Genomic DNA, 13,389 nt, shown 5'->3' with positions numbered 1-13,389 from the left:
GCATGCAGAGAGCAAACAAACCGTCTCCATCCCGCAACTCGAAAATGCGATCAGCACTGAGCGAGAGAATCGTTTCCTACACTCTGAATTCGCTGTGTGGAATGGTGCAGAGCTCTCTGAGCCCGGGAACCTCGACTTCTTCTCCCCTAGACGCTTCACCAAACAGCTCGACGCGTCCAACTCGCCTGGAGCTCCCTCGGCGCAGCGTCACTCGCGGCGGCTCACGGTGTCCTTCGGGAGAATCCTCCCGCGAGCCGAAGAGTCGTCGCCAGCCGTCTTCTCTGCGTGTCCCAAAAGGCTCTTTGGCGCAGGCCCCCGATTTTTTTGGGAATTGCCTTTAACGCCGCCTAGCAGGCTGAAGGTACAGTCCTGTGAGATGTGGAGCGGAGTTAGAGACCGGGTCGCCTTCGACAGGCGACGCGTCGCTCAGTCCGCGCTCTCCTTGAAGAGCCAGAGGAGGAGGCGCGGCGTGCGGAAGAGGCGCCGGCCTTTGCTAGTTGGAAGCAGCGGGTAGATGTCTTCGAAAAAGTAGTAAATGTGCCCCACGAGGATGCCGATCACGTGATCTGCCATGTTCCAGCCGACAAAGACCGACATCAGCGCGAGGACAAAGGGCAGATACGGCGCACTCACCGAAATGAAGAAAACCGACAGCCGCGTGTTTGGATTCCGCCGACCCCAGATATACGTCATCACGTTGATCATCGACCCGCTAAAGAAATACGAACTGACCCCAAACAAATACGACAAAGCCTGAAGGCAACACACACACAAGCGACCATTCAACACCTCCCCGGCACACTCCAACACACTCGCATGTATGTACCTATATATATATATATATATATATGTAGAGTCGCAGGCTGGTTCAAAAAGTCAAAGCTTGACAGCGAAGATAGCGTCTACAATACGTAACCTCCATATACATATGTCGCTGTGTGTGTATGTGTGTATTAAATACCCTGCGCGTCATCGCCGCCTCAGGTGGAGTTCACACGCATGCAGAGAAAATAAGCACGAACACAAACCCAGGCCACTGTCCACACGACAGCTGACTTGTTACTTCGAGTCTAAATCGAATTTATCCTCTAGTTTGAAAAGCCGTCCTGCATGCACTCCTGTACCGGCGGGCACACGCCGGACAACTCGCGGAGAGCTCCGGGCCTTCCCACGCGCCCTCACGGAAGTTGAACTGCGACCCTCCGAGCGGAGAGATCCATACATACATAAATGTACACATCTACACACACATACAAATATATATATATATATATATGTGTATGTATGGACGAGCTGTTTTCAGTGTGTCCATTGCGCAGCTCGAGAAAGACGCTGCTCAGACGCGCAAAAACCTCACCTCTCTATTTGTTACACACGCCATCCACGGTACTAGGCCTCCTGCATCTATCTGTCTATCTGCATTTACCCCTAGCAGTCTGTATAAGCATCTATATCTATCTACCTACTTACATGTATCTACCGATATATATATACATATATATTTGTCTATTTACATGCATGTATGGATCTATACAAATGCTTCTATATCTGTCCATCTATTAACACATGTCTATCGATCTAAATATGCATCTAGATCTGTCTATCTCGCAATCTACATCTATTTCTTTCTTTATTTGGCGGTTGCTGTCGCTAATGGCTTACAAGGAGGAGCGATCCAGTGGTGATGAGCAACCAGAGGAAAGTTCCGCTCTTCTGATGGTCTTCGAGCGTGGCGCAGTAGAAGATGAGGACGTAGACATTCCAGAAAAAGTGGAGAGAGAATGTGCCGAAGAAGAGGAAGCAGGAGACGAGTCGCCAGAGCTGACCGTGGAAGACGAGATTGTAGTTGATGTACAACGAAAACGGCGAAATGACCTCCAGCGTGCAAAGCAGCATCAACGCCGTGGAGGCAAAGAGGTAAAACCGCGTCACCGGCGGCAGATGCGAGAAGAAGATGTCGATCTGGACCATCTTGAGGTCGCGAAATCCGCAAAAACGCGGAGAGGAGAGGAACAAACCCACGGAAACTGAGCCCTCCAGCAGAGCGTGGAAGAGAGAGAAAAGTGAGACCGCAGCAGGCACAAGCAAATGCTCAAAAGCTGCGAAAACAAGCGCCCCCAAAGGAAAAGCGCGGAGAAGAAGTCAGAAAGCAAACGCGAATACTCAGCAGGAGACTAGAGGTACAGAGAGACAGAGGACGGGAGATACATCCGACGGCGAGAAACGAGAAGAACGCGGGGATCTCCAGATGCCGAAGGAGGCCGCTGCCATGGAGAGACTTTCCTTTCCTGTTCCTTCGTCGCTTCGCGCTTCAACTTCGCTCCTGTTCCTCCTTCCTCCCCCCCCCCTGGAGACGCGAGAGTCACAGACTCACTCGTCACGCGCCGAGAATCCAAATTGAGCGGGGCGAAGCGACTACGTATGCAGCGGCAGCTGGGAAGCAGCAACAGTGTAGAGGAGTTGAGGAGACAGGTGGGCTCGACAAAGAGGACGAGAAGAAATCTCCGCGCGGACAACATGCGCGAGGCGCCGGCAGGGGACTGCCTCGCGGAGAGGCTTCAGGGAAGGGGAAGACGACTTTTGAAAACATACAGAAGCGACCTGAGCCTCGCGAAGTTATCTCTGCTCTCGACGTAGGGCGTCAAGTCTGCGCAGTCCTCGTATCTCGAGGTACAGCAGGAGGCACCGGCTCCCATTACATTTACAGCGACTTCCTCGACCGAATACCTTCTGTCTCTCCTAAGGCTTTCCGCTTGTTCTTCTGACGTGGCTTTTCGTCTGAGCGGAATTTTTTCCTCTCGAACGACGCCTACGCAGACACAGGCCAACGGAGAAAATGTGGCGCCTCGGGGCGTAAAAAGAGGGCGCCGTTCTGCGCTGTAATGGATATAAAGAGGACTGCTCCTCGAATCGCAGCTAGATTGCAGATGTTTATGAACAAACATGACGAGAATTCTCCCTCGACTTTTCTCGCTGGGCAGCACGGCGCAGCTGGGAAGGAAGCGCGAAGGACAAACACACAGTTGTCGCCGCGAGCAGGTGAAAAAACAACAAAAAATGGCGCGGAATTTCGCTCGTTCGCTGCTGCGGCTTCTCAGATCAGAAGAGGAGACAAACGATGAAGGGCTGGTACCTCTGCGCTCGCCTTCCAAGAAAACGCCGCACAAGCAAGTTTCGAAAGAGACGAAAAGGCAAGAAAACCCTCGCGCGCTGCAAGCAGAGGCAAGGAAGCCGAGGGAGGGGGGAAAAGAAAATAAAATGATGACCAGAAGGAGAGCATGCCGCCGACTGGGAAGCGGCGCTGCACCGAGATCTACATTTTAGAATATTTCTCTCCGGATTCCAAAGCTGGTCTTCCCTCTCTGTCTGCTGAGATCTCTCGTCCTCGCCTTCCAGTTTTTTCCCCGGCAGCGCAGCCGTCAGATTGCTTTCTTCTCCCTCCTCCGGCGCATCGCGCCTTTCTCTTCTCCCCACCTTGGCTTTGTTTTTTGTCTTTCTCTGTCTTACGGGAAATTTGTTTTTCATCGCTTTTTTTCTTCCCTGGCCGCCTGACGGAGCGCCGTTCTTCCGCCGGCAGGTGCTTATGCCCCGCTCACTCTCCCCGGGTATGCGCTCTGTTCATCTGTACACATAAAATTCCTTCGTCTTTTTTGGAAATTCGTTTTTTCGTCTCTTCTTCACTCGACGCCCGCGTCTCCTAAGATCTCTCGGTCTTCGTATACACCCTTCTTTTTTTTCTTTTCTTTCCCTCCTGTGGGCTCAGCGGCGTCTCTCGTTCCCTCGTTGGCTTGGCGAGGCTTGTGTATGCGACTCTCCTCCATTCTTTCGCTCTTCCAATCATCTTTGCTTCATCTCTTTTTCACTGCTCACTCAGGTTGCCTCCTGCGACTTGGGAGTAGAAAGAAACGAATGGGGCACCAGCGTGGCCTTGTCTTCGTCTCTCTCCTCCATCTCGCTATACTGCAGTCCTGATCGTCTACTCTGTATTCATCTTTCGCGTCATTTTGACGACTTTCCGAAATAATGGAGGGTGGGAGCCCTGCCGGCAACGGCGCCGCCCACCCCTCGCAAGCACCAAGGTAAGCTCGAGGCTTGTCGCTTCCATCGCAGAGAACGAGGCTTCTTTGCACGAATATCTACTGGCGGTTTAGAAGTCGTTCCCCGCGAACTAGGGCGATCCTCTCAGAGTCTCTAGTACCATGGCGGTCGCTCCTGAGCCCTCGTTTTCAGAGTCGGCTCTGGCGGCTGCAGCTGACAGGCCTGCTTCAGCCAATACACGCAGCACGTGCCCGCCCTGCGCTTGCGAAGCCATGCGAATGCCGACATGTAGGGTTCCCCACTGGCGCTGCTTTGGACGTCAGAGACGTTTTTCCACCAGAAAGCTGATGATAACGAGGCGCTGGCGTGTACCTTGTGTTTTCAGGGGAGAAGGCAAGACGGGGGAGGCGGACGCCGTCCCTGCTTGTCCCACCTCGGCGGCTCAGAGCTCTTCTTCTCCGTTTCTCGCGTCTGCTGACGGGCTCTCGCCGTCGGCTCCATTCGCAGCTGCCATTCCGCTTGCTGCGCCTGGAGCGCCTCCCGCGGCGTCCCTCCCGTACCCCCCGCCCACGTTTCCGCCGAGTGTTGCTTTCTCTGCGCCTCGCCCGTTCTGCTCGTCGTACGCGGCGGCGCCTTCGCCCGCATACGCGCAGCAGAGCGGCGCGCCGGCGTCTGCGTCGGGTCTTGCTGCCTCGGCGCTGCCTGCGAGTCTCCCTGCTGCCTATCCTCCCTTCGCGGCCTCCGCGGCGCCCGCCCTCGCGTTCACAGGCGCTGCCGGCGCGCCTCAGTCGTCAGCGGAGCGGAGCGCAGGCGCCGCGCTGCCCTTCAGCGGCAGCCCCTTCCCTGCTGCCTGTCCAGAGGCCCAAGGCGCGCCGCCGTTTGCGTTCTCGCCTCCCGCGCCGCTTCCGCTCGGCGCCGCGAGCGCCAGGTCGACTGGGACGGCGCCACTCTCTTCCGCGCCGGCGCCGGGGCTGTCCTCGAGCACCTCGTCGTCCTCCGGTCGGGAGGCGCAGGGGGGAGGAGGAGGCGGCGCGCCCGCGGGCTCCGCTGCATTCCCTGCTGGGTCGTCAGCGGCGCAGGGGCCTGCGTGGGGCGCCGCCCCGCAGTGCCTCGGGACGCGCGGGAGCCTGTGCGTGTCTTCGGCCTCCGCGCCCGCCTCCGGAGCGCTTCGCGTGAACTCCGCTGGCGAGACTCCAGGCGCGCCGTCCGCTGCGGGAGCCGCGGGGGCGGCGGACAAGGCGCGGAAGGAGGGCGAGGAGGCGAGCGCGGGGGGGAAGGAGGAGTCTGCGGTGCATGCGCTGGCGTCAGACCTGAAAAGACAGAGCGTCGCAGAAAACTCCACAGCGCCAGCGGCCGCCCCGTTCCCCTCGCCAGCGCCCTCCGCGGCCTTCGGGGCGCCTGGTGGAGGAGGCGTCGCAGTGGTAGGCGCAGCTGCTTCGGCTGCTGTGCCGAGTGCGGGCTCCGCGCCCGCGGCGTTCCCGCAGAGCGGCGGGAGCGTGCTTCAGCCCCCGCTCCCGTTCGCTACAGGCGCGCAGTTTCCGCCGGGTTCGTACCCGCCTCCTGGTTTTGCTTCGCCTTTCCCTGGCGCCGTCACTCCGCCGCCTTTCCCGATGCAGCCAGCAGCGGGTGCCGGCGGCGCCGGCAACCTGAACCCAGGCGCGGCGCCTCCCTACTCGTCTTTCTCGCCCGCTGCGCCTGCGCCGTCCTCCTCGTCTCCGTACCCCGTCGCCGTCTCCGCGCCGCCTTTCCCGTCCGCGGCGCCTGCGGTCCCGTACGGGCCTGCTGCGTGCTGCCCAGCGGCGGCGGCGGCCGAGGAGGAGGAGGACGAAGAGAGCAAGCGGGCGAAGCGCGCGCGCCAGGGCGAGGCGGCGCCGCCCCCGCTGGCGGGTCTCTTTGCCCATCTCGCCCCGCAGACGCCGAGCGGACTCCCCAACGGCTTCCAGCGGCCTGGCGAGGCCGCGCCCCCAGTCCCGGGGCGGCCGCTGCCACCCGGTGCGGCGCATGCGTTTCCTTCGCTGGCGTCGTCGCCGCCGTTTCCTCCGGCGCCCGGCTTCGTGAGCTCGGCGCCGCCGTATCCGCCAACGGTTTCCACGGCGCTGCCGCCTGCGCCGCCGCCGTTCCCCGCGGCGATTCCGCTCGACAAGCACAAGGGCAGTCTGGTTGACGGGCTGGGCGCGTTCGGCCTGGCCCAGTACCACTGCGACGTGTGCACGAAGGACATCAGCAACGTGTGCCGCATCCGCTGCGCCGAGTGCGAGGACTTCGACCTCTGCGTCGCCTGTTTCTGCATGGGCGCCGAAGTCGAGGGCAAGGCGCACAAGAATTCGCACAGCTACATCCCCATCGGGCGCAACGCCTTCCCGCTCCTCAGACACAAGTGGACGGCCGACGAAGAGCTGCGCCTCCTCGAGGGCGTCAGCAAATACGGATTCGGCAACTGGAGTGTAGGCGCGCAGAAACAACCAGGGGGGGGGGGGGAGGGGGCGACAGGACTCCCCCGCACTCTCGACGGGCGGGGGGTGGGGGGGGGAGGGTGACACAGTGCAGACGTGCCGCGTTTTCTCTGCGTTGAGTTGAGGGAAAGAGGCTTCAGATGCCCGGGGCCCCGCTCCTTGCGTTCTTCGGTTTAGGGTTTAGGGTTTGTTCTGCATGTGGGCGTGAGTGCGTGTGTGTCTGCGGATGCGTGTGCGACGGTGCGCAAGATAGTTGCACGTCGCAGGGCGCTTCAGACAGGTTCGCGCGGTTTCCGGGGCGCGTCCGCCGCCGTATTGACGTCGTCATGCGTGTTTTCCGCGTCGGTTCGTAGGATGTGGCTGAGTTGGTGAACAACGTCGCGCTGACCCCGAAGACGAGTCAGGAGTGCGACCAGCACTACACAGAAGTGTATTTGAACTCGCGGACGTCTCCGCTGCCTGACACCTCGACGCTGCTGATGAGCAAAGACGGCGGGCCGCTGAAGGAGGAGCGCCGGCAGGAGGAGACGCGCAAGACGCGCGGCGGCAAGGAAGAGGAAAAGGACGACGACGACGACAAAGAACGCGAAAACGCAGACGGCGAGGCTGAAGAGGAAGGTGAGCGACGGCAGCCACGGCGGCTAGACAGACAGAGCAAAGGAGAGGAAGAAAGAGCGAAGAGAGCCTGAGGCGGACGGAAGGGCTCCAGCGATCTCCGCATCTCGTCACGCCGCTGCGAGAGAGACAGGGAGAGAGAAGAGCACCGCGGGGGCAACGTCTTCACGGAGACGCAGATAGAAAGGAACGAGGAGTGAAGCCACGAGCCGTCAAAACGCGACGCAGTTGGCAGTGAAGTAGGCGAGTTGGACGCGTTTGAGGGTGAATCGTTCTGTTTCGCTTTGACTTCTTGCTGGATGCCGTTCCTTCTCTGCTTTCCTTTCAGACTCCGCGCGGCCTGCGGGCGCAGTGGCGCCGCCGTCGCGGGCGGGCACCGCCAAGCCCACGCACTCGATCGTGGGCTACTGGCCACTTCGCGGCGACTTCGATGTCGAGTACGACAACGACGCAGAGCTGATTCTTGCCGACATGGAATTCAAAGGTTCGCAGACCGAGACTTGCGCAAGCCGCACCGACTGCAGCGTGCCGTTTTCGTGTTCACTCCCTCGCACTGTCGAGCTGCAGGCGGCTCCACACTGCGGCGGCGCCTCTCCTCGCAGCCTCGAAACAGGCTAGAAGGAGTGGGAGCCTCCGCGCCTGGTTTCGCCGCAAAGTCCCTGGGGTGTGTGCACAGGTGTTCAGATTTTGCCGCGCCGCTTCTTTCGTTTTGACTCAGTTTCGCCTGGCGAACGGGGTATCCGACTATACTTCCAAAGGAAATCGAATCCCTATCTCTTTTGTGAAAGAAACGGAAACCGCGAACAGTTTGCCCCGCGGGCGGAGGTTGTCGAGAGCCACGCAGTGCCGCGTCGCGTTGTTTTTTTCAGAGGACGAAGCGGTGCAGGAGCGGCACTTGAAGCTTCAGGTCATCGAGATTTACAACAGCAAACTCGACGAGCGAATCTATAGGAAACGGACAGTCATCAACAGGTGAGCCGCTCTCGTCTCCTAGTTGCAGTTTCCGCTGGCCGGCGCGTGCCCGCGGCCTCTGGAAACGACCTCCTTAAACTCCCCCTGTTCGTCTTTTTCTTTTTTCGGTTTTTGGTCTGCGGTTCGAGCGCGCACGTCCATGCCGACGTGCTCCTGGACTCTTCTCCGTCTCGCGTGATTCGTGTCTCTTTTCTTCAGTTTCGTTTCTATGTGCGCCCCCTCTCAGCGTCGTGCCTCTGCCTGTTTCTGCACCTTTATGGACTACATATCTCACTCTAGACTTCAGGGTTTAGGCTCTAGACCTTGTCTCGTTCTGCTCCTCACTCGTGTGTCTCCTCCGCGCCTTCCGGCCGCGCACCGAGGCCAGTGTTGGAGTCTCCTCCCTTTAGCCTGCTGGCGCGTTGCTTTTATTTTCTACTTGCTGCGCAGAGGGCTGCTTGACACCAAGACGCTGCATCAGCGGGAGAAGAAGAGAACGAAGGAAGAACGCGATCTCCACAACCTGTTCAAGTACGTCGCCCACGGCCGAGCCTCTAAGCCGTCGACCTCCGTGTCTCCTGGCGCGTCGCTCGCCGGTTTTCCGTTTTCGGCTCTTTGACTCTCTCTCGCCTTTAAGTCGGTGTGTATCTGCGTCTCGTTGTTTGCCGTTCTCGAGGCACACAGCTTATGAAGCCTCCGCTACTCCACGCATCCGTAGGGGCATATATGCCTGTAGAGTATGTAGATTCCTATGCATTTGCCTTTATCTGTCGCGATCTGCGCAGAAGTGTTTGATTTCCTAGCTTGTACCGCATCTCAGGCCTGCTCGGCGCTCGCATGCGATTCTACGTCACTCTCTATCTTCTCTCTTTCCCTCTCTCATGCGCGCCCTTGCGCTCTCAATTGAGTTACATCTCCTCGCCTTCTAGGTTGTTTTCTCCGTGCTTCGTGGGTAAGGGGGTCGCTTCAGCTGTGTCTTTGTTCTGCTCCGCGTTTTTTCTCGCAGGCCGCTTGCGCGGTTCCACTCTGACGAAGAGCAGGAGCGCCTGGTGCAGCTGCTCATCGAAGAAAAGCGAATTCGCGCGCGGCTGAGCATGCTGCACGAGTGGAGGTCTCTCGGGTTGAAGACGGCCGACGACGTCGGGGTGAGTTTTTCGGATGTTTTTCAGGGACATTCGTCGAGTTTGGCAATCGGACTGCTGTCACGCGTGCGGCGGGAGCTGGCAATCTTGCACGAGTGATGCATCTGCGTGATTTAAATATGAACACGTATGTGCCTGTTCTCGCGCGCCCTTGTATGTTGGCTAGAGGCCCTCGCCTCAGATTTTCCTCACGCGGGGAGCAGGTCTCTCGCCTCCAAGACGCCATACCCGCGGCCGAGCAGCGAGTCTCGAGATCATCGCCTCACCACTAGACATACCCATACATGCATGCATACACATATATATCCCCTGTCGACAGGTGGGCTGATGCAGTTCATGATATAGAAGCTGGCAGACGGCGCGACGTGCTTAGATGTCCGTGCGTAAGTCCATTTCGCATCAGGGCCTTTCTCGTCGTTTGCCCCTCGGCTGGCTTCCGCGTCTCGGCAGCCCTCGCGGCGAGCGGAGGCTGCGACTGTGGACTTTGCTTTTTTCCGCTTTTTCTGTTAACTACAGGCGTACGAGGGCGACAAGCGTTGGCGGGAGCAGCTGCAGCGTTTCCGCGCGTCGGAGTTGTCTTCGCTGTTTTTCTCTGGCGGCTTGGCGAGTCTCTTCGCGAAGCACGTGAACGCGCAGCAAACTGGGAAACTGCCGCCAGCCGCGGGGGTCGCGCCGCCGCACCTGCCGCTGGCGGCGGCTGCGGCGGGCCTGCCAGGGGCGGTGGCGGCCTCGCCGTCGCTCGCTGCGAAGCAAAGCGGCCGAGCCGCAGGCAGCCCCTCCGCGGGAGGAGGAGGCGTTGGCAACGTCGGTTCGGCTGCCGCGGCCTCTGCGTCAAGCGCCCAGGCGGAGAGTCCGCAGCACGCGAACGTGAACGCGCCCAACACGCCGCGTGGCGGCGCCGCAACCGCCGCTGGGGGGGTCGGCGGCGGAGTCGACGGCTGCAGCGGCGGCCGCGAGCGCGAAGCCGAGAAGGGCAAGCGCGAGGGCAAGGATCGCGGCGACGGCGCGCGGCCGCTGAAGGGCGCGCGCGCAGCAATCGCAGCCGCTGGAGACAAAGAACTCGAGGCGCTGCCGATCTCTGCCTTCCCTGGGGCAGCGCTGCTGACCGCCAAGGTAAAGAAAACCCGCGCTCACAGATACGTACACAGGGCGGGCTGGGGAGAAGACGGCGGTGAGAGGCGAGGAGAGGCGGAGTGCGGAGGAAGCGAGAGAGAGATGGAGAGAGAGTGCAGCGAGGACGGAGGGGGGAGAAGTCGAGGGGTTAGAAAACACGGGGGACTTAGGATTCAGGAGAGAAGGCGGGAGCTGCAAGGTGACGCACTCCACGCGACGATGTTGCCTGTCTTTTTGTGAACCTGGCGCGTTTGTGAGCTCGCTCGGTACCTGCTTGTAACGGAGGAGGAGACCTTTAGAGAGAGAAGGCGCGGCGAGGCGAAACCTCACTTTGTGGTTTCGCTGCCTGTCAAGTCTTCCACTGTGTGAGGGATTTCTTGTCCGTTCAGGAGCAAGCCTTCTGTGAAGACGCTCAGCTCGCACCCGTGTTCTATTTGTTGGCGAAGCGCATGCTGCTGAGGGAGATGTCGAGACACAAAAAATTCAACGCCACCGACTTCTCCAAACCGATGGAACTATGTGAGTCAACAGATACTCGTTTGCAGCGACAAGCTCTTTTGTGTGTATATCTGTATACGCCTGCCCGTCTGCCTCTGTCCATACAGGTTACGTGTTGTGAGCTTCAGAGTGCGCTTTCTTGTGTCGATTTTCTCCACTTTTTCTCAAATGGATGACTCCTATGCGCACGCATTAAACTAGGTTGCCACCCATCGCTTTCCCTCAGCCACTTCGTGCCGCGTACACGTAGACGCGTGCAGCTTGCAGGTGTTCGATTGTCGCTTGCGTCTCGAGAGGGTGCTCGGCGAACTCCATCTGATCACATGGAACTGGGTAACCCGGATGGCGAACTGTCTGCTGTGTGGCTCGCGGTTCGCGCAGGAACGAGCTCTCGTGTTTGTGTCTCTGCGTGCACGTTCCATTTTTTTAGTTTTCCAGTGTTTTTGCACGTGGATGTGCCCGCGCGAGGTGCGACTTCGCACGTGTGGTCCTCGCGACTGGACCGCATGCATTTGGGCCGCTGCGTCGCTTTTCCTCGCGCCTTGTCTCTGCAGTTGTGAATCGCGTCGGGCAGCTGTACGACTTCTATGTGAACGTCTCCGACTTTGCGCCTTGTTGCCCCGCGCCGGCCGCGACCGCGGGAGCCTCGCGCGCCGGCGCGCCGGCGGCGTCCAGCGCGCCTGGAGGTGTGGCCCCGGGGCTGCGGCCCTTCGCGTCACCGGCTGGGCTCGGCGCGGCGTCCGCCTCTTCCGCCTTCTACCGGACAGTGACCGGCGCGACGCCGGGAGTCGAACCCGTGTACAACGCAGGGGTGCCTCAGCCCTACCCGTATGGCTTCCCCCCCGCCGGGGCCCCTGTGAAGCTTCCAGAGGCGCCGGCGGCTCCCCGGTCTGCGTCGCCGCGCGGTCGAGCTAGCCAGGGCTGCTAAGCGCTAGCCAGTCCACTAGTCAGTTTCTGATGGACAGGAATATCTCGATGACCAGTGGCGGGGGGGGGGGTGAAGGGGTCGCCCTGTCCCGGAAGGGCCCGGGTGAGGGGCAGGCAGATCATTGGCGGAGAGGGAGGAGGGGGGGACTGACGGTAGAGCGAGGGGGCAGTCTGACGTATTTTTTGCGTCCTGGAGCCTTGCGGGACACAGCGGCGCAGCGTTGCGCCTCGGCATGTGTCGAACGTTTTTTGTCGCGGAAACAGTCCGTTCAGCTGACGAAGCAACAAGCTTCGGCGCTTACGGAGAGTGCCACGCTCGTATTCTGGGGGCCGGATTTATTTTGGCTGAGCCCTAATTTCTTTCGTTGTCGGCAAGTGGCCAGCGGCACGCGGAGGCGAGTCTGCTTGCGACGAAGCCCATCTTCCGCCGTGTGGCGGATTGTGTCGCGCCCGCTCAGGGCGTCCTACGAACGGACGCTGAGCGACTTTTGTAGGCCACATTGGAAGAAAAGCCGCATGTCCAGCACTCTCGAAAAACGGCATCATTATAGGGCTCAAAGGATCGAGCACCTGTTCGCTACCTAGCTTAAGAGCTACAAACGCTAGATGTGAATGTGACGGTAAAGTCCCTGGTTGCTTTCCGAGCGAGGTCAACTCTTCGCATCGACAGAAGTCGTACGACGAGTCGTCACGGCACCTCGTCTTCGCATTTGCGAGACAGACAGTAGTTGTGTATCCGTGATTGACTCGGCTTTCTTCCAAACGACTGTTCCCGCGTAGCCAGTCCACTGCTCTGCCGTGGGCCCTACACGTGACGTGGCGCACCACACGTGGTAGCAGCATGCGTTTCCAGTTGCAAAACGAATGCTGATCGCGCATATGAGCCTTTAGACCATTTTTGGGGGTAGGCAGTTCAGTGGATCTGACGGCAGTCAATTGGCAGTTTACGGCCGTCGCCCGTCAACTGGGGCCTTACTTCCGGTCTGTCAGCCGATACGCACGGAACCCGCCCCCCACCCCCCCCCCCCCCATGGCGCCAGCTGCGCAGGAGCACAACCTCCAAATGTTGGAAAGTTTTCCCTTTCTTTTTTCGTAGGCTCTTACAGAGCCACTTCTCAGACCAAAAGGCACTTCGCCTGGAATTTTTGCCATCGAGAACATGACTGTGACTCCACAGGTCTAAGAAGTCAAGGCCTGCCACATCAGTTGCCCCCTGAGATTCTGTACCCCCTCAGTTTGACTATGGCTCACGATTTAAAAAACCGTCTGGTACATAGCATTACCTAGCCGAGCCAGGTATCGAAATACCCATGGCATTATTTGAAAAGGAGTGATCTCGACTCTCGCCAAGGAGTACGTCTCCCTGCGGTGACATGCGTATCACGCAAGACGTTGTCTGTCTCCTTAAGGATGCTGTTCCTTCAACTTCGGACGGGGATGCCGTATTAGCTTTACAGCGCAGCGTCTGCAACCACACGACACACGTGGCAACACAGCTGCATCGTGTTCTATTCTCACCATCACCCGCGTTCAAGTTTCTGATAACACAGCAGCCAGATTCATGGTGCCCGCAAAACTATTTAAACTGAGGAATCGGCTACTGCACTATTCTATAACCATTTTAGTCACGAATACACACATTAATTTCACGT

The 13,389-nt window shown here is 59.2% G+C and overlaps 2 protein-coding genes across 2 annotated transcripts; one reads left to right on the top strand and one right to left on the bottom strand.

Annotated features, from left to right (window-relative positions):
* Nucleotides 1–426: 426 nt before the first annotated feature.
* On the bottom strand, nt 427–1,971 carry BESB_077960 (Der1 family protein; the record flags this gene model as incomplete). Its single annotated transcript, XM_029366157.1, has 2 exons — nt 427–753; nt 1,663–1,971. The coding sequence occupies 2 exons, from the start codon at nt 1,969–1,971 to the stop codon at nt 427–429; spliced, it is 636 nt and encodes a 211-aa protein (XP_029217588.1).
* A 2,052-nt stretch (nt 1,972–4,023) lies between these two features.
* On the top strand, nt 4,024–11,738 carry BESB_077950 (ADA2-A transcriptional co-activator SAGA component; the record flags this gene model as incomplete). The annotated part of the gene is made up of 10 exons (XM_029366156.1): nt 4,024–4,079; nt 4,424–6,557; nt 6,845–7,109; nt 7,435–7,590; nt 7,976–8,078; nt 8,508–8,588; nt 9,064–9,202; nt 9,716–10,312; nt 10,702–10,831; nt 11,365–11,738. 10 exons carry the CDS (start codon nt 4,024–4,026, stop codon nt 11,736–11,738), a joined length of 4,035 nt encoding a protein of 1,344 aa, XP_029217587.1.
* Nucleotides 11,739–13,389: the final 1,651 nt, after the last annotated feature.

Source organism: Besnoitia besnoiti, chromosome VII, assembly GCF_002563875.1.
Source record: "Besnoitia besnoiti strain Bb-Ger1 chromosome VII, whole genome shotgun sequence".
Classification (NCBI taxonomy): Eukaryota; Apicomplexa; class Conoidasida; order Eucoccidiorida; family Sarcocystidae; genus Besnoitia; species Besnoitia besnoiti.
This window is presented reverse-complemented; position numbering and strand designations above follow the sequence as displayed.